Raw genomic sequence first — 21,548 nt, 5'->3', positions numbered from 1 at the left:
TAACTAAGCCAATTAACTGTTGTACACTAAGCCCTGTGTATATCATATAGAGCATTTGGCTTACAGTTATGTTTTAAGCCTGTAAACTGATCTTAGGGATTGCCTGACACCGCAGTTCTTTTCAGTTTGGTCTTTCCCTCCCAGGTTATAACCTACCTTCTGTTAGGCCATGTGAGTGCTCTAGCTGGAGTCCCTGAAGAGCCTCTCATTTTTCCAACAAGCACTGATTTATGTGACAAACACACTCATCTTTCTCACAACCATAGGGATGGCTTTATCCACGGTATTATTTTTTGTAATTTTACCCCTATAGAAGATTCAAGAGCTAGATGATCCCTGCTGGTGGTTAGATTTAGGAAGAAAGCGATGAGCTTTTAAGCACAGATTTTTTAACCCAGTCAGTGGCTGTCTTTCTAGCTAAAAAATGCCCAGAAGGGTGTGTTTTTCTGTAGCCTGAAAAAGCTGGGATGGGCAGGACATGCAATCTGAGAGGGCTGTTTTAAATCTTTGTCTTCTGAGTCTTCCTCAACCTCTGACCTCTCAGTATCTCTGCTGAGAAATTGGGAGTTCTTCTTCTAATCTGCTTTGGCAACACTCATCTGGCAGGCCCCTGGAGCAAACTTGAAATATCTTTTGGAGGTTCAGTTCATCATTTGATCTTTCTATGGTCTGGATTAGTCATTAACCTTGAATTATCCACTCTACCTACTCGCCTAAGACTCCCACATTTTCTGGGAAAAAAATTGTCTACAGCACTACGTACATAAACTGAGGGGAGATGAATGTCTGCAAATGAAGACTTGTAGCTAAAGATTTGGGAAAAAATGCTATGAAGATAAAATGGGTCAAGGCTGAAGAATGGGGTGGAGGAGTGCAATCAAAAGACATGAGGTCACTTTTCAGAGATTTGTAGCCTCATAACATAAAGTCATTACATGTTCTAGGGTAAATATTGCAGCCCATTAAATTTCACCCGGTTATTTGTCTCGAGCCCTGCAGAAGACTGGTGCCTGCAGGTTGGTTCTGTTCCACTAACTAAACATCCATGACATATTTGCACATGCACTCACTATCTACAGGGATTGCATTACTTTTGTTCCCTCCCCAATGCTACAGTGAAATTAATTTCCCTGCTTTCACAATAACAGCTTGGATGTGACCAAAGACACATTTGCAATAACACAAATTTTTCTGCTTTTATTAAACCTGTTTTTTTTGGAACTGGCTCTTAACTACAACTAGTTAAGAGCCTGTACTACTGCTGAATAACGTATCAGAGGAAATTTGCTACTAAACAAGACATAGCTAGTCTGAAAAAGCACTTGTGACAGAAACTAATCCAAAGCAGTGTAATCTGAGGGTTCTATTTCTAATAGATTTTATTGCATACCTTTTAGTTTAATACACATTGTTGCACTACTGCACAGGTGAGGATAACTCCATGTCTAGTTAGCACTGGTTGGCTTTAGCACCAGTTTGTGATGAAAAATCATGTTGAAGTTGCTCTTAGTTTTCTGAGGCACCTGGGTGAAACTGTGGCTCTGCTGATGTTAGGCAAAACTTAGACCAACTTGCAGTGGGGCCAGGATTTCATATTGGATAATTTTAGCAACGAGAAAAAAAGATTTCTGAGAATCAGTCACATTTCATATTGGATAATTTTAGCAACGAGAATTAGAAAAGATTTCTGAGAATCAGTCACGTGGAATTGACAGTCAGTTTTTGCTTACAGCTATCAAACTAAGTTCATGCTTGAATATGTAGAAGCAAGAAAACACTGTTTACAAATGGACTCATGATTTCCATGAAATACCCACACTCTGCTATTGTATCTTTCTCCCCCTACACACTTCTGAAACTCTCCACCATATCTCTGCTATACTGGGGTCAAAATAATCAGGTGAATCTTGACTTTTGGGAACAGGTTGGGCCACACCCAGTCACCAGAAGGGGGTTTTTTTTTGGAAAAAAGTACAAGGAATCTAGTAGAATAATACAGCTGCTGATGTCGAAAGTAGGACTCCAAGACTAACATTCCTGTCTGATTGCCTTTATAAACAGTGCTCAGTAATTTTCCAGTACAGTAGTCATTCTGCTAACAGACTTGCCAACTTTCACTCACACAGGTTTCTTTTTTTCTTTAGTGATTATCATTTTGACAGCTTTATTTTTTTTTAATTTCCCACCAATTATAAGATCAGCCATAGGACAATGTTTTATAATTTACATGAACCTTGGGAAGTTTTTTTTCAATGGAAGACATTGTATTCTCCCTCCTCCCTTCCCCAAATCAAGCAGATCACTCAGTTTCTGAGGACTCAGTGTGGTGTTGGTGTGAGGAGGTGTTCTTCTTGCTAGCAGCCGCCTCACTACGCTAAGGCACAGAATATCAGCACTCTCAGAGCCCTTTTGCAGCGAGTTACCCCTACCCTGATCCATGGCTGGTGTATCTTTGATGGGGCAACTGGTGTCCCAGCTCCCTTCCCTGCCTTTCAAGGAAGGCAGTGCCTTTTCCTCAGCTCACACCACAGGATGCAAACAGTGTGAAGAGCATTACAGCAGGCAGCAGTAGGAGTGAATTTCACAATTAAATATTTCGCTAGATTATCCTGCTAATCCTTCTTTGTGGTTAAAGACTGCACTTGGCCTGAAGAGCCTCAAACCAAAGAAGCACAGATCATTTAACATTTTAAAACAAGGAAATGTTCAACCATAAGGTTGTTGAGTCAAACATTATAATGGAAAAAACTGTGATGTATGCGAGCCTGGGGTTTTACACCAAAGCTAAGAAACCTGTCTCATGACTCCATGTAAAAACTAATGCCAAATTAACTTCTGCTCTAGCAAGTCATCTTGAATTATTTGATGAAAATGCATTTAGCAGTAGCCAATAAGCCCTCCTCATTCTACTCTCTGTTCCCAAGCCTTCTCTTACTTCTTTTCCATAATTGCTTCATTGAATTGAGTTGCTGGATCTGCTTGAAAATATCTTTTTGTCTTTCAGTAGCTAATTAACTACCGATTGACTGTTGCTGTACTCGATGAACTGCCTACAACCTGCAACGCATGTGATTTTGTCTCCTTCTAGTGGATGGTGATAACCAGACGTGCCCACAACAGGACATCAGCTACCCACTCACAAAGGTGCCCAGAAGAGTCCCAGGCTTTCTGGTCTACGGCATTTGGCTTCTACTCCTGCAAGACCTGCTGGAGACCTGCTGCAGCTTCCCGCCGCCGGCAGCCCAGGATGGTTTCCCTGAAGAGCAGCCAGCAGGGCGCAGCATTGCCCGCTCGCTCAGCTGCCTGCAGCCACCGTGTCTTGCATGGAGTCCAGCACAGTCCTGGCAAATTCATTAAGCTCAGACTGATTCTAGAGATCCCAACTCCAGTTTTGGGAAGTACTTCAAAATGAGCTCTTACGTGGTGCCTCCTTGGATCAGAGGGTGCTAACATTACTATTTATGCCAGATTTCCAGGCTAAAATGATTTGAAACCCTCCCCATGGCTGTTCTTTTCTTTTTTTCATGTAACCAAATTCAAAACACACCAAAGGAGATGTTTCTTAGCACAAGGCACAGTAAGGTTTTGAACTCGTTGCCATTGAACCTTATGGATGATAAACATTCGTACAGGTTTCAAAAGAGTCTGACTGCATTAATGAAAGAACATACCCATTTGGAACCATTAAATGTCTAGCTCAGTCCCTTCGGTTAACAGACAGTCTCAGTATGTCCCTCCAGTTTAGTATAATTTCCATACAGCCCTGCAAGTAATTTGCTAACATTCTCAAGGAGTTTTCCATCATACTGCTCCCCCCCAAATTCTACTATTTTCAAGATTTTCACCTCACAAAATAAATTCAAAACGTTCTGCTCCCCATCTACCTGTGATGATAACACAAATAAACGTGGTGCAAACAGACCAGAATCAGGGAGACAGACTGATTTCTGTATTCTTGGACTGTTAAACAGAGCACTGTCACAGGTATATGGTGGGGTCTAAAGGGAGAGGTGGACTCTCGAACAGCAAGGGCCATACAAATAAGCACCATGAGCTTAAATCAGACCAGGAATCAAAGCAATTGGCACTATCAACCATCGCACACTGAGGCACCATGCTTTGAGCGGTCACTAGCCTTTCGGGCAGGTCGGGGAGGTGCTGAGCCAGCTGGGGCCTTGGCTGACTCTTATAACTGGCTTCACTTTTTCCCCAGTGGACATCATTGCGGTGCGTGAACCTTGGAGAGCACGGTGTTGGATTCCAGTCCACGGATGGAAAAGTGAAAGGGGAATAGAAGAAAGAAAGAAAGAAGCGATCCATGTAACCACAGACCTGACCTCAGCAGCATGCCAGTTTTTAGAGCGGATCTGGAGGGAAACAATAATCAACGACATAGTGGTAAATGGATGCAACATAGATTTCCTCCAGGCAAAACTCATTGGCTGTATTTCTTTGATTAAAATAACTGCTTTTCCAGACAAAGGAAATGTGGTAGATTTAATCTATTTGGTTATCAGTAAAGAACTCCTTCTGCCGCACTGGAAATGCTTATGTAAGTTGGAGAAATTGGTGATATGCTGGGAAACATGGATATCAATGTGTAATTCATATGGTAGGTGAGAGCTGGCCACAGTGTAGTGCTGTAAAGGAATATCAGGTATGAAAGGAATTTAGATTAGTTACCAGTGGACTTCCTGAAAGATCTGTCTTGCATTTGATCTGATTTAGTATGTGCATTAATGACCTTGGCACAAAAAGAAGAAAACTGCTGAAAAATTGGGGAAAATGCTGACAATACAAAGTTTAGCAGCATTGTCAATGCAACAGAGGATTAGGATGTCATACAGGAAGAACTGAATAACCTTGAGTACTGCAATAACAGAGATAGGATGAAAATTAATAGCATAAAGTGCAAGGTTGTGTGCTTAGGGACTAATAACAAGCATTTCTGCGTTAAAGTAGGATTCATATGTTGAAACAAATGAGGATGAAAACATCTAGAATGACTGTAAGCCACAAATATGATGCAGCCATGAAAAAAGCAAAGCACGTATCAGGAGAGTTACTGCCGATGAAGATAGGAGAGTATGAATGCAACTGTGTAAGGGCTAGACTGGACTGAGACTGGGATTCTCCATACAATTCTGGTCACCTATGCACTCAAATTATGAATTTAAATAACATAAATTAGAGCACTAGTAGACAAGGTGACCAAGGGAACGAAGAATTGAAGCACAATCTCTGATCCAATAAGAAGTTAAAGAAAAGTAATGGATTTAGGCCAGCAAAATGAAGGAAGGAGGAGATACGCTGGTTTGCTGTATCATATGGCACTTAGCCCAAGGCAAAGAGCTAGGGAGGGAAAATACTGTATAAGCAAATGAACAAAGCTGATGCAAGAAGAAATGGCTGAAAAATGACAATGAATAATTAAGGCTGGAAATAAAAGATCCTGACCCACATGAACAGCAAAGTCACAGGAGAGCCTTCCAGTGAGGGAAGGAGACTGTGGAGCAAAATCAGTTTATGGAAAGGAGTCTATGCTGCTGGTAGTAGCAGAAAACTAACGCTTGGAATCAAGAGACACTTTCAAGTCCTAAACAGTGAAAAATAAGGGCTCAGGTCTCCTGTGGTTTTCTGTAGATGAAGGCAGGGATTGCTGGCTTTTGTGCTGCTGTTAAGCATCTGTGTAGGAACACCCCATATTCAGCAGGTCCCTGAAAGAACTCAACCTCTATTAAAATCTATTACAGCAAAGAGAAGGAAAATTAACAGTGTTTGCATACAGGGCATTACAAGTCTAACAGTTGGGAAATTTCATGTGTTTTTGGTTCTTTTCCTGCATTAGAGGGGAGCAGTTTCATGTTCATAGACCCAGCCATGCATGTTGAAGTGTGTGGCCACTGGCCGACCTATGTTTTCAGTAATAACAGCTGATGTGATCTGTGATTTCTAAGTCTTGTGCCAACATGAGTGCTGGGTTTGCCTATATATTTGGGTTGGTGTTCAGTGTGCTGGAAACAACCCATACGCACCGCATGCAAGAATCCAGATTCCATCTGGTTACAGCAGGGTTTTGTAAAAAATATCTAAAGAGCTAGGCAAAGGATTAGAATAAAGAGGTGCTAATAGGGTGCAGTTGGGACAGGAAAGGAAGCTGTAAAGAATTTAATGGAAAAAGAGGGTCAAGGAACATAAAAAATAAAATAGGAAGAAAAAGGCATTTTTTTAAAAGGTGAAAGAGTAACAATAATAAAGAATGAAAGATTCTTTTATTTTTGCCAGTTTCAACAAAACCCTTAAGAAAATTCTCTTCTCTGACGTTTAATTTTAAAACATGTCAGTGTATCCAATCCTTTTTTCAATCCTGCTTTGTTTTTTTCAGATGCTGGGTTGCAGTTGCAGAGTTCTATAATCTTCTCCTTGGCCTCACGAAACTACTGTCCCCTGCCCCACGTTATTTGGCTCTCCCAAGAGGTGGCTGAAGTTCAAAGGGCTATATAATTTGCAAAGCACTTTGGGATCGTGCTGGAAGAGAGACACTGTTATTAATATCATACTTTTTTTTTCTCCAGATCACTTTATATATATATAATGTGGGTTATTATTTTTTAAATTTTTATTACAATCTCAACAGCAATAGCTTCCTCCTCTTCCTCCATTTATACAACATGATCTCACACCATCCCAAAGAGTTTGTAATCCAGGTTATACATGGATTGAGAGAGGAAGCAAAGCGACAGTGTGGGGTAGTGAATTAAAGTCACACAGCACATCCAAAAGAGAAACAGAGACTGAGCGTCCTACGACCCTGTCCTGTGCTGGCCATAAGACCCTTCTCTAGAGATAAATTCTCTGTAAGGTGATTCTCTTAAATTTTGAGTAAAAGTGGAAATGTAGTTCAAAACGCACAAAACAGAGCAGGTTTACTCCAGAAAGGAAAGCATTGTTCCTTCTTCTGAACTCAGGTAAAGGGCTTAGGTCTGAGTGGAAACGGGAAAGGACCTTATTGTAACAAGATGCTACAATAATTTTACTTGACACCCTAAAACAAATTTAGGGCTCATAAAAAAAGCATTGACATGGTGAAAGAGAATGGTTTCTTTAAGATGTTCTTGGTCAGAGAATATGCTAAGCATGCATTTCTAATATCTGGGTGGGCAAACACAAGTGGAAATTTAAATTCTACAGAGGCACAGAGAATGTGCTTCTGAAAATGTTTCCAGTCAAAAGCATGTTAAGTGTGAAAGTGTGGTCTACGCAGAGGGAGTGAGGGAGTGTGGTCTATCAAATCATCAGCAAGGATTTTGTGGCCTTTCCGGGTACTAAGCACGTTTGGTGTTTGCTGTCATTGCTCTGAAAAAAATGGACCAATGAGAGTGTCACTGTGCCAGCGCTAATTGCTCCTGGGGAGAACTGAGCTAAATTGTGGCTATAAATGGGCTGGTAACTCCATACAGAAGAAGAGATACCTTGGAATAACATTAAGGGCTGGACCTGAATCCTCAAAGGAACACAGTCTGGATATAGGAACAGAGTATTCCTTTCTCAGGAGGTTTTGTGTGATTTAACCTAACCCACTGTCACTGCCCTGGACAGGCAGCAATGTCATGGTGCAAGTGTGCAACAAAGAGGAGACTTCACCAAGGACTCAAGGTCATGGAGATCCCATTGAGAAACAGCACTGTGGGTCTTATGGCTCTAATAGACCTGATGGCCAAGACCTCCCTTTGCTGCTCTCAGCTAATAGAGGCAGAAGCTGCCCACTTCTTCCAGAGCTTTGTAAATTGCTTTTCTTCATCTCTACCACCTGGAACCCCTCCATATACCTGCCTGGGCTTACTCCAGTCTCCTCCCAATGGCTTCACAAAAGGTCTAGAAGAAATATTTCATGCCAGGGCAGAAACACAAGCAGATGCTCTTTGTTTCTGTCTTTCTGAGACAATGACATGACAGAAATCCCAGCATCACTGAATTTAGGAAACTTCCTCATGGAAATGACAGTTGTTTCCTTGAAGTCATTGGGAGTTTTGCTCTCCTTACACACCTAGAAGCACATGGGGTATCTCATTATACCATCCGGTACCACTGAAAGCAGTATGGCCAAAATATTGTACAGCAGCAATAATAGGCAGTGCAGACAGAAAATGAAACCTGAAACAGCCTAGCCTTATTGATGGATAACCTGACACTGGATTTCCCTGCTTCAGGGCACTTTAATCACAGTGCAGGTCTAATTAGAAGGAAGTGTGCTGTTTCTCATTTTCGCTATTGTTTCTGCCAGCAGGATTAGCTTTGTAGGTATGTTTCCCTGGCTTGTCTGATTATACAAGATGCAACAGCTAGCAGGTTGTTTTGAATATGCTTTTTTAGATATTGTTGAGCTTTATCCTAAATCGATTTTATATTCTAACCACTATCAAAAGTGGCGCATCTACACTACTCTACAATGCTAAACATTACTGCAGAGCAAAAGTGAACTTTTTTGTTAGCAAACAAACTGAACAAATTGATTTGCCTTCCTGTGTTATAGAATCATAGAATCATTGAGGTTGGAAAAGACCTCTAAGTGTTTTGTCATTTTGGCCAGAAACGTCTTTTTTTATACAATGCAGATCAAAATTAATTCAGCTAAAAGTGCTTGCCAAATTAAAGAGAGCTTTTTATTATTTTTAGAACTTATTACTGTTAGATCTCTAATTACTCCTATTGATGCAGAAAAGCACCCTTACTGAGGAAAGCACTTAAAATGTGTTTCATCATAATTTCTTCACTTCACCAAGATTCAGGTACATTTCCAAAACTACGCAGGTGTTGCTAGACACTGTATAAACTTCACATGAAGAAGAGACACTCCTCGCTTAGAGACTCCCACTCTGAACTATGTTAATACAGATCAGGCGTGCAACACAGCAGGTCAGCTATAGTAGCTTAAAAGCTGTGGGTTGTTTGTGAGGTTTTCTGTGGCGCTGTTTGACGGTTAATCAGACCCTACTCTGTGGTGATTAAAGAAAAAAAAAAAGGTTAGATATGCAGTCACTGCACTCTTGTCTAACTTTATACTACAAGTTGCTCTGTCACCCAGGAGGCAGCCAAAGGGAAAAGAAAACCATCCCCAAACAATGCATGAAGGCAGCTTGCATGGAATCTGGCCTTACTGGCCACAAATTAAATGGACTGTGAGGTAATGAAAATCTGACCTGCTCAACAACAAAAGGAAATGAATATTACAGCTGGTTACTATGGCTAACAATGTGTCCCAATACTTTTAGACATTTTCACCATGTTCACCAGATGGAGGCTTTGGAAATGGGCGATTTGTGAAGGAAAAGGATATTGGGTTTTATTATTTTTTAACTCCTTACCGTGACTGGCAGGGGTGTGTGTTACATTTCCTGACCTGGGGCTCGGGGCGATTCACTCGTTGGCAGTCACTGTCATTCACCAGTGTCATGGTCTTGTTAATAATTCGAGTACAGGACACAATGGTTTTCCGTTCACCTACAAGTCAAATAAAAAACAACTCTGAAAAGGAAACCAGTGGCTAAGAAGAAAACCATGTCAACTCGTTAACCAAAACTCAAAAGCTAGGAGCTCCCTACTATCTACAAGATGTAATCTACACAGACCTACCACCTCTGCAAGCAATCTTATTTCCCACTTCTGTCTTACCTTTGTACTGTTCTGGTTTTTTTCAGAAAAGTTACAAATCTTTCCCCAATAATTGTGAAATTGACTGCTTCACAGGAACAACACGTTGGGCTTTCTCTTTCTAGTGTTTAATGCGAAAACGATCTTGAAAACAATTTGCTTTCATTTCTGGTTCCTCCTCCACATGTAGCTGTGCCCTGTAATCACCTAGGACAGATGCTCCAGCTACGTAAGCTGAAGCCACACAACCGTCCACCCCTCAGTGACTGGTAATGACAGGACAGCTGCCTCTTGCTGCTCCCCATTCAGAAGGAGCCAGGTTGAAAAGGAGTGACGGGGGTTCAAGAGTGATAAACTGGGCTTGTTTGTATTTCACAAAGAGGTGAAATTAAGCCACCAAAATAAATTATTTCTCATCTTCTGGTCCTCCAGACATACTACTTTAAAAACCCTGCCAGTAGGAGACATCTCAGGAATAGCGAGCATTTCTCACATAAACTGTCTGTGCATCAGGAGTTCCACCGCAGCAGTGTGGCCCTCAGGGTTCAGCCTTCCGCTGTGTGACATCAGGAAAGCTGTGCCACAGGGCGGCATGAAAATGACCAGAAGTGACAAGGAAAATGCCAACCCTGCACAATGTGACTTTGCCTTACTGCTAATTATTTTGGTTTCTCAGATCCTCTTCTTAACCCTGACTCTGGATCAAATTGAGTTTATTCACGATGTGCAGCAGATAATAAAAAATAACTCAAATTCTGTTAATAAAAAATTTGTAAAAGTCTGTATGGAAGGGAAAAGGCCCTTCCCAGCTTGGATAAGTAGTAAAAGCATCTGACAATCAAAATATAAGAGATCAGTTGCCATCCAAGCTACTACTGGTGGGAGCCATGTTGCCAGGTACTGATTTGATTCAAATATGTGGCAGGCTTGCAACACAAATCAAAAGAGCCACAAACAAATTTCCTACTCATTCATGTGAGGGTTTAATGGCTCTAAGAAATTATTGGTTTAAAACATGAGTAAAAGTAAGTGTCCATTTTAAAACGAGTTCTGTTTACAGAAAAAAATAAATCCATGATTTCAGTACACTAAGGGCAGCGAGCCTTTAAATGTGAAGATGAGCGCTCTTTCTTTGTGTAATATAATATGATAAATAATTGGGTCTGCTGGTGAAGAGAGACTGGCCAGAATGCATGGAAATGATCCGTTTTCCTCAGGGAAAAACCTACTCCTTCCAGCCCTGAAAATTCAATGACAGTGGATGACAAACCAGTTCTCTGATTCCACAGGCATCAATTCCCCCCAGGGTTTCAGCGAATCTGTCTCAGCACATAGTAGGGATCATCTGAAAAGTGTGATACGCAGTGTGCTCATGTACTCCCAGAAAGTCCACCCCACATTAAGAGCGTCTGACGCAATCTCCAGGAGTTGTCACAGCAGCACTGCCCCCGTTTCATCCCTGGGGAAGGAAGTGTCTTTCAGTGAACATGCCTGAACACCTGCGAAAACTCTGCTCCAAGAATGTGACGGAGGCTTGAGATATGGGGCTGCACACAGCGCCTTGAGCCATCCGTGGAGCACTAATCCAGGTGCAGTTCTAGCCTACGGTAACGAGCCGACAAAGCAGTGTCCCTGCCAAAATGCTGGGTGAAAATTAACTGTGGGGATGTGGATGATAGCTGGGAGAGCTGGTGAGAATGAGCTCTCATTTGAGTTCATTATGGCAACGTCCATTCCCATGGCCAGTTTCCTTCATGCTTTGGCAACACTGTCTTGTGCAGGCACTTCTCTAACGGCTGGTGTCCGCAAACACAGTACAGCAAGTCCCACCAAGCTTCCAAATGGCCTTACCTCCTCCACACTGCACGCTGCACCCTTCCCATCCGCTGTGCGTCCAGATGTACAAAGAATCCTGTTGCTTTTCTGGCTCGCTTCTGTTTTCAGCAGTATAGTTTACAGGAATGGTGTATTCATAATGAATTCCATAATTCTGGTCATGAAATAGCAGCACCTGGTTCAGCAGGAAAAGAAAGGCCGTTACAACGCACTGTGTACTGGGAAAGCTAACAGACTGCAGAGACAGTAATGCTGGAAATGCTGTCTCAGGCCAATATTTCTAAAATATAAGTACCTCATGAAAGGCAACCAAATCTTTATCTAGAAGCCTGAAATTACAGTGTTATTGGTAAATCAGGGCATCTGTAGGAGCAATAAGTGCTCATGATTTGTGGATGTTTAAAACAGTCATGGAGATGCCTAAACCTGGAATTTGGTGCATAACTCTGTTTAAGCCTCAAATGCGATCAGCAGGCCACTGGCTATCTAAAGAGAAATAGTAAGACAACGGGAAGCATTAAATCAGCAGTTTTCATATAACAACTATTTTAATGAGCGTCTAGAGTTAAAAAGTCACTCATCATACTTGTCCTACCCTTTTTTTCTAGAAAGCAAGTTGTCTGCAAGCCTCATGCAGAGACACAGGCTTATGGTTGGGGACCTTTGTAAAGAATGGGGAAGTTCTGGGTTAACACTGTACTGTTTATGGATCACGGTCCTGGGCAGCCTGCTCTGCGCTACCCTGCTTGAGCAGAGGGTTTGGACAAGACAGCCTCCAGAGGTCCCTTTCAACTTCAACCATTGTGTGATTCTGTGAGCTGCAGCATTTACTGTTGCATTTGAGTGGGGCTGCAGCAGTCCATAGTTTGAAGGCAGAAATGTTTATTAACACCTCTGAAGGAACAAGGTGATCTTTCCTGAAGCAAAAACAACTAATGCAAAAAAAAGTCACATGCCTCCTGGGAAATGTGGCACTCAAAGTGAGTGTGACTATTCCTGCTGACAAGCTGTAGGAGCAGGATGTTATCGTCTCAGAAACCTGAGGATGACAAGGAAGAGCCATATCATACAGCTGCTGGCAATATATATTTTTTCATACCCTGCATATTGCTGGAGGAAAGTGAAACCTGATTCCAACAGCAGGCTGATTATTTCCCATGGAGTCACATGTGATGTCTCTAGTGTTATTACTCCAAAATTCACTATTAACAAAGACAGAGGAACAGAGAAAAATGCTTATTTTTTCACCACAGGCAGATGACAGTTCTGGTCCTGTTTTGATTTATATGTTGTGCTTCATTTGACTCTCACTTTCACTGGCTTGAGTCAGAAGTGACTAGAAGATACCCAATGGAGTATGAGGTCCATGGAATCTGAGTTACCACACTATCAACAAATGCCATAGAAGTACTACTGTAATGCTGATGGTGTGGCTTTAGACTTACTGATACTTATTATCCCATAATCTCAGCAGCATTAGACAGGTGAATTCTGCTGGCTCTTGTTACCTACTGAAATAGGAGCAGCACCTTATCAAATAAGATATTTTAAGTAGGGCTATCATAAGTGAAGCAAGCAGCTGCCCAATTAAAAAAAGCAAAGTTGCAAATGCTATTTTCTCCCAACAATAATCGTTTCCCATTCAGATTTGCAGAAATCACTCCTACTTAACCATTAATCTCACTACAGCTGTCATAAGCTCATTTAACCAAAAAAATAACCGTATGTGCTGAAAGAAGGGGCCCAGCTTGCAGCCACTGACATCCTGGAGGTCTGTGCAGGAAACACTGTGGGGCTACACAAACTCAGCACCCATGAGTTGCTCTGCACAGTGCATAACCCTGGGCAGAAAAGCATCTTCCAGAAGATGTGGGGAACAAAGGTATGATTTTGCTTCAGCTATAGAGGGAGCCTTACTACCAGAACTGAATACCAAGGTTGAAACTAGCCAGCCATCATTACAGTTTCAAAGATGAATGGTTTTTTTTTAAACACAGTTTGAAATACCAGGCAGCCAGAGGCAGAGGATTCAAGTCCTGCTCTGTCTTTCTTCAAGTGCATGAGATACAAACAGCTTGTTCTACAGAATTGATCAATCAGTCTTGTCTAAAGCATCTTTATGCTCTGGGAGTGTTTGGTTGTCCTCTGTTGCCAAGAGGAGGTCTAGCACAGGCCTAGTTACACAAACATTAATTTCTCCAAGAAATATACTTACAGCAATGCACTTGGAGAAATGCCTCAAGTATTAAAAACCAGCTCCTAAAACGAAATCCTTATTATCTCAATATGGGTGCAAGACTAGTGAATCTAAAGGCCCATATGAAACCAATTTCATGCAATTTCGTAGCCATATATAATTGGGGTGTGTGTGTATGTGTGTATAATTGGTTTCAAATGCAGGTCACAATGGATTGACTGAAGCTTCTGGCTCTCTGTCAGTCCAGTGTATTCCACCACTGTTTGAACAACAGTTTTCTATTTAGAGGTAACTAGTAACCATCCTGCCTTTCTTGCGTTGAAAGAATGGAACCCACTACCCTGTATCAAGGAAAAGATTAATATCTGATTTGAAGAAAAGATTTCACGTGTGCTTTGTTTATGACTGGCAGTGATTTTAAGCCACATGGTTTTTTTAATCGTCTGGTAACTTCTACTTTCCTCCTTTTTAATCATTTCTGGGTGGAAGGCGAAGAAGGAAAATTTCCTCTGCTCATATGTGCTGAAAATGCCAGTCTGTACGTGAAAAGAATACTCAGGGAGAACCTCATAATCACTAGTTTCCTATGCTAGATGCTTACTCCTTAATGAAGGGGAAATGAGTATTTCTTTAAAAACAAAGCTCTACTGATGCTGAAGTTCGCAAACTCTGGTACCAAATTTTACTGCAGTACACCTCAACGAAGTAACACCCTGGAAGGTTCCAAGAGCTGGCAAAGGAACCCTGCACAGCATCTTCACAAACGATACCTGTGTAACTCCTTTTTCTTACATGAGGTTAGGAAGACCTTGGCAGTACAAGATACTTTGTCCTGGTTTCAGGAGAGAAGACTTGTGTTAAGGCCAAAGTCAAGCAGAAGCTGACTTTTCTGATGATGAAGATGGCTCCTGTGTACACTTCCCTTGTGTGGGTAGACCCTGAATTACATGGCTGAGTAGGAAGGTGCCGGTGTGCCCAGACCTGCACCACTGACTATTTCAGTAGTAACTTCTTTGAATCCAGCTTTACACTGGTCTGTATGTGAACCTAGGAAACTCACTCACCTGTCTGAAAAAGCAAAGACAAAACACCTCATGTTCCTATGCAGCATATTTTGACACAGGGAAGTACTGACAAAGTGGAGTATTACTATTATTTTTGTGTGTGTGTGTGTGTGTGTGAAAAGTTCAAGCAACTTTTGAGCTTTTCAAACTGGGCCATGAAATGTTGCACAATGAACACCAGCAAGCCAAACAATTCAGGTGAGGAAAGGGAAAGACTTCTGATTTTTAGCAGTGCTTACAGATAGCCTTCAGTGAACAAACGTGGCAAAAAGTCACAAGGAAAAGAAACAGTACACAGAAAAATGTAATTGGATAAAAAAGTTACAGGAAACAATGCATACATTAAAATACTCTATGTATGCAAACCTCGCTATAGAAACTGTAAAGCTTTCTGCAGACTTTCAACTAGTAACACTTATATGAGACAGGCATTATTACAGCTATCTTACAGATAGAAACATTAAGGTTACCACCAACATTAAGGGACTGGCCCACGAGTCACCCCATCACCCATTAGTGACAGGACTGGGACTACAATCCTGTTCTTCTCACCCCTGTGGGATTCTCACTCATGTTCTCATACAGCAGCCATATGACTGTTTATAAAATGACATGCCTGGTTAACAGAAGGACTATGTTGAACATTAGGAAAAACTTTCAAGAACACCTTAAAATATATAAAATTAAAAAAAAAAAAGTAAAAAAACCACGGAACATTTCTGTGTGCAACTAAGTCACTACAGAGGGTCAAATTCCAACGTATCATCTGTACATCCCAAATCTGCACCTCTTCTGTTAGAGCAACAGTGTATTTAAATACAGAATATGTTCTGGCATCAGCTGAGAAGATATTTTGGCAAATATCGTTTCATGTGTGTGAGCAGGTATGTCCATGAAGTAAAGAAGGTCCCTGGAAACCTATGTATGTCCTCTAGAATGGACCTGTCATATTGTCTGTAACACATTACAAGAGTATCCTGTACTGGACACAAACCTACTGGGACACTGCATGTTCTCCCAGAATACAGCATCATTTATTTTTAAACAGGGAGCTGGGTTTCTCCAGCCCTTGCAATGCTGCAAAAGAATGCAAAGAGAAGCACTACAGCATACCTTTAAAAAACTCTGGTGAGGAAGCAAACAATCAAAATTTAACTTTCAGCTAGGATATAAACCCTTTATGTTGCATCACTTAAGAAACACAAACAAAGGATATAAAGTTACCATCAAGTGCAGTGGTATTTTAGTTGGTCCTTTGGCAGAGATTTTCTCCCACAGACCCCTTCGCACGTACCGGACAGTAGTGCCTGCGATCTGAAACTCACCAGGAAGCTCAATTTTCCAGTCGCTGTTAATGGATCTCTTACTGGAATCTTTTAAAGCTGGAATGAATCAAACACCATGGAATGAAATGTAAGCGAATTTGTAATTACAATATAGACTATTGAGGTTCTGTCTCAGCCCACCTGAAGTACAAGATGCAGTAGCCTTGTAACAGATGTGAGTTTAAAAGAAAAAAAAAAATATAATTTTAGCTGACTCATCATAATGTTTCTAACTTAGGCATATTCTGTATTTTGGTTGATGAAGGCATTTCTGATTATATTAACATTGCTATTAAGTAACAATAACGTTATATAAACTGGTCTTGCTAAGGTTTTACTACCTAAAATTACTACGATCTGCTTTCCAAATAAGCAACATTCTCCAGTTTCAAAACTTCGAGGCATTCTCTGTGCCATTCCACTGCCAGAAAATGTAAAAGGAAGAAAAAAGTGTGCAGAAGGAGTTATAAAGGAAATAAAAGGAAGGAAAGATAACTACCCACTGTCCTTGAAAAAATGCTACTAATTTAGGACTAAATGGTAGAACTTTTCCACAGTTTGACCTATTTCAGGAGCATGTCCAAAAACCACACATACTCATGGCGTATTGTTGAATTCAGTTACGTATACAGCTCTGCTTTTGCAAAGGAAAGCTTGCACAACTGTTTTTCTTTGGTTTTCAGTGAAGAGAGATTTAATTTGGATTTAAAAGTAATAATAAAATATTACAGCATTGCGCTAACAAGCAAGAACCACAAAGTAGAAGTGACTGACTAGGAAAGTGCAAAACTTACTAGCCCATTTTCCTTATCCAAGCTGAGCAGAGTGCAGAGTGTAAACAGATGGCGTAATTAGAGAACAATCAGTTAGAGCCATAATTCTTCCTGGAATAATCTAAATACTATTTGTCAAAGGTTACATGGGAAACGTGTAGGCATGTATGTAAAATGAACATGCCTGGAGTATCTGGTATATTGGAAATTAACACTTAGATCACTTTAAGGATTATTCTCAAATCTAACTATTTAGATTTTAATCTTAGAAAAATGGATGGTACCATAAATTTGGACACATATACCGAATTGGCAGACATGATGTAAGAATCTAATACCACAGAGTAGCTGCTTGAGTATGACCTGAAGATACTTCTGGTGAAACACTTACATACTTGCAGTGTTACACTCTTACAGCTATTAAACTGATACTTGGGATGAAATAGTATGAGAGCACCAGTGGCTGTAAACCGAAGACAGGTTTGCAAGGCAAGATCTGTATATTTTTATGTAGACTGCCCACCCTGAGACTGAATAAAGTCTGGCAGCAGCTGGGTTCAAAGATTCTCATTCACATAGTATACAAGGAAACCTATTCTGATCTTCAAGCATTAACATAAAATTCATAGATCATTTATCTCTAAACTCTCCTTCCAAACGTAGCAAGACAACTCTGCATTTTGTTTTAGTTTCCAAGCAGAACCAGCTTTTGAAACTGTATTTTCCTAAACTTTCTTTGAGAAAAAGATCAATCGAATCTCTGTGTTTATACACACGTGAAGATTTGCAAGTGCAAAATAAAACTGTTCCTGAGTTTGCATGTGCTCTGTAATGCAAACATCGAACAAGTTAACATTCAGCTGTCACAGTTATAAAGAGAAGTCAAGCTACAAAGCAGAGACTGGTCAGTGGACAGAATGTGAACTTGGCAGATCAGCTTAATACCCCCTTGTGCTCAAGCCTGGAGGGCAGAATATTCCAACCTGCAAGCACTACCTACAGGCACAATTTAGAGTGGCCCTTAGGTTGTTCTAAATTACTCCGGAGACTTTTTTGCGAGTTAAAAAACTGGACAGGCATTATAAAGCTCCAGCATCAGAAATACGCAGAGCTTATGGTCAGGATACTTCCTGATGCCTTCTTTGCTCTCAAAAGGCAGAAGCAGGTGATATATGATCTACCCCTGGGTTTGAGGCAAACCAGGCCACAAATAAAAAACATCAGCAGGCAAGGTACAGCCTGCCACAGCCACCCTCCTTTCAGAGTCCACGAGCTGGACACACATGCATAAGGTCAGATACTGTAGGATTACATCTGTCCTGTCAGAAAGTGCCTCTATGCATCAGTAAGGACAACGAAGAAAGCTCTACTGCAGAAGGAAGCCCTGTAAGATTAATACTGAGAAGAAAAGATACTTGGAGTAACATGTCCTTTCTTCCAGCATAACCTATTGCACCAGCATCACTGATATCCTTCAAACACTGAAAGACAACTCAGGCCATAAGGACATCACATTACTGTTGAGTCATCAGCACAAGTTGATTTAGGGATTTATGTGTTTTCTACATTAGAATGGAAGCACAGTTATTCAGATGTCTGTGTGATGCATTGAGGGAAGAGAAAATTGGCAGACCCTGTTCTAACAGAGAGAAAGTCCCAGGCCCCTTTGTGGAGATCCACGCACCATGATCAAATCTGCCCTGACATCAGACAGAATAGCCCACGTGTAACTGGGCTTCCTTAGTTCAAGGTTAACTGTGTCTTTTGGCTAAGCCTTTAACAAGATGTTTTCTTAACCTCCAGCATTTCATGCCTATTTTATTCCCTTCCAGTAAAAAACACAACCTTGGCTTTCACTTAACTGAGTGTGTTGCAAGAAGGTAAGAGGAGCTGATTTAAAGCCTTTTCAAGTCAACAGGAAAATCTCCCATTGTCATCTCTTTGGATCAAGTCCCCATAGCCAGCAAACTCTTCTAGGTGTGCTTAGGCTATATATAATTGCCTAATACACTTAGGAGACAAGGAACTGGACTTCTTGTCAACTGCACAACACAGCTGACTTACCAGTTAGGTCTAATTTACTGTGGGAGTGTTTGTAGTGATACTGGGCTTTTCTACATAGATTTTCCTTTTATTCGAGTTGGCCACGTCTAATGCCTTTTATGTACATATAATTTTATTATATGTAAATATATATGTAAATATAATTTTATTATTACAATGAAGGCTCCCTCAAGAAACGAAGGGCCAGCTCATCCCTTCCTCAAATGAGGTTTAAGAGGAGGGAAATCCCTGTTAGATTTCTCTTCAGGGGGTTTCCTGAAAAACTGTTTTATTTGGCTCAACAGGACAAGTGCCTGGCTCCACAGATCCCAGAGGGTCTGCCGAAGGTAAGAGGAGATACCTGAAGTGATTCCAGCACAGGGCACCATCTCACAGTGGAAACCTATTTTTAGACTATTCCATGTACAGTGCACAGACATGCTTTCAGGCACCTGGGAACCTCTATGTTGTTAAAATGGTCCCTAGCATACCTTATGGCCCAGGTCAGCTTGAATTCTCCCAAACAACTCCCAGCGTGGCTCAGGATCCAGGACTTTCCAGGGTGCCTTTCGAATAAGCAGTACGCAGGCAGCCCCCCTTCACTGGTGGCTGAGAACCCATACACAAGATGCTCCATGACCACTGGCCTCAGTGCCCAGGAATATTTCAGGGCACGTTCAATTTACCAACTGAGCATCACTTGTAGTGCCTAGCCTCTGGGGAAGTCTGGAGCAGGTGGAGGCTGCAATGTCCTCTGCGTCTGTGTGTGCCTTTCTGAGGATCTGCATCCTGGGGAGTTACTGAAGAAAGGTGGAACATCCTTCTGTCTGCTGCACAAAACCTTCCTGACAGCTCCCATGGTCCCATTAGAGGCTTCAAAATCAGGGTGAAGGGAAACTGCAGGTATGGTTTCCCCAGGAGGAGTGGGATGTATGTGGGGGAATGTTTTTTCTGAGGAAAGTTCTCTTTGGCACATAGACTAGGGCTATGATGATGTCCTGGTATTGCATGCAACAGCAGTATAACTGTCTGCGGCTTACTTCTCTTCCTGCTTTGTTCCTCGATCTACAAAGTACCTTCTGCAAACTTCAGACAGAATTCTGAAGCAGGACTGCTTTCCTCTGCCAAAGCCTAGTGGCTTCCAGGCAGATCAAAGCAGCCATCACACTGGCCTTGAGGAGCCGTGAACATGACTAATCAAAGCTGTGGATGAGATAAAACTATCTCCATGCGGTATGGCTCACTAGTAAAGATATCACGGCACATGCTCAAAACAGTGTATAAGAGCTTGAATGACTAAAACTGTGCTTTGGTTCCAGCTCACCATCAAAGGAAGATAGCTCGCTGATGAAAAAAAAAATGTTTCATCTTTGTGGACCTCTTTTCTGGGAAAGGTTTCATTTTTATTGCTGCAGGCATTGCTCCCTTAGTGATTGAGGAGACGGAGAGTTTGGAAACAGCCCTGTTCCCAAAGGTGCTCCTTGAGGATTGCAGGAATTACACTGGAGACTCAGCAGAGTATTTGGGCCAAAGTGTTTTCGCCACTGTTTGTCTTCATTGCATGCAAGTGCCCCATCAGTAGGGATCAATGCTGCAGCTATAAAACTCCCATGTCTCTTAGACACAGGGTACTGCTTTTTCTCCAATGGCTTTTGTCACACACAACTCTTGCAGGCCTGGCTCTGCCTAGCCCCAGAGGTGATAGTACTAAATTCAGTGGAGTGAATAGGGGGCCTTTTGCTCTTACTGAATGCTGTGCTTTTCATCCAAGCATTGCTGAAGCACTTTGCAAGACAGCAAGTATCTTTACTGCCATTTTAGAGAATAAGCAAAGCATGCAACAAAGAACACTTTCCCAACCTCCCCAAGAGCTCAGTGGCAGGAGCTGAGGAGACCAGGATATACGCAGTCTTCTCTGACAAAACTTGTCTGACTGTGGTGGAAAAGTCCAAACAGGAAGGCAGCTGTGAGCCCTTTTTGCCAAACAGTTCTCACTGATTTAAGCTAGCACCCATAGGATTCATTCTGCCGTGGACAGCTGGCTGCAGTTCTCCCAGGACCCTATGCCTCAAATAGGGTAGCAAAGCACAGCTTTCTCTTCTCCCCGCTGTGGGTGCATTTTAGGCAGTAGCAAGAATCCACTGTTACATCTCTAAGCTTTTTCTGGCTCAAAGTCGTACAGTAGAAGAGCAAAAGAAAAAGGAACCCCAGCAACAACCCGTAACTTCTTTTTTTCTTGTTGGCTGGAAGACAGGAACTGACCAATCTATTTCTAAACCTGGCATCTAGTCAGACCTTTATTTCCACCTTGGGTCCCTCCAGCTTGCTTCCCAGCCTGTGGACACAAACTGCCGAGGCATTTCCTGTTCAAGGTGGTTTTTAAGCGTTACAGCCAGCCAAGGCAGCCAGCGTGGGTTGCCTGTAGGTGGAGGGAAATTCTTCAGGCACTGCTCCCAGCACATGGAATAATGATGCCAAATTATGCTGGGCTCATTTCCAAAGTGCTGTACCCGGTTCTGAGTGGAAATAGGACCTGATTGGACTCAACTTTTTCAGTGTAATTGAAATAGAAAATCCTTCCATACTCAGACCTGGATTTACAATGCATTATGAGGCCTATCAGAGTGATTGGATTTTGTTTTCTTGGTCATCTTTTTTG

At 41.7% G+C, this 21,548-nt stretch overlaps 1 protein-coding gene across 1 annotated transcript in view; it reads right to left on the bottom strand.

Annotated features, from left to right (window-relative positions):
• ADAMTS17 (ADAM metallopeptidase with thrombospondin type 1 motif 17) overlaps positions 1 to 21,548 on the bottom strand; it is a 205,812-nt gene that overhangs the window by 28,181 nt on the left and 156,083 nt on the right. Inside the window, exons 17-19 of the mRNA XM_009289472.2 lie at positions 15,973 to 16,130; positions 11,503 to 11,662; positions 9,366 to 9,501 (exon numbers count right to left, since the gene is read on the bottom strand). Coding sequence (XP_009287747.2) covers positions 9,366 to 9,501; positions 11,503 to 11,662; positions 15,973 to 16,130 — 454 coding nt within the window. The remainder of the gene's footprint in view (positions 1 to 9,365; positions 9,502 to 11,502; positions 11,663 to 15,972; positions 16,131 to 21,548) is intronic.

Source organism: Aptenodytes forsteri, unplaced genomic scaffold (assembly GCF_000699145.1).
Source record: "Aptenodytes forsteri isolate BGI_AS27 unplaced genomic scaffold, ASM69914v1 Scaffold605, whole genome shotgun sequence".
Lineage (NCBI taxonomy): Eukaryota > Metazoa > Chordata > Aves > Sphenisciformes > Spheniscidae > Aptenodytes > Aptenodytes forsteri.
This window is presented reverse-complemented; position numbering and strand designations above follow the sequence as displayed.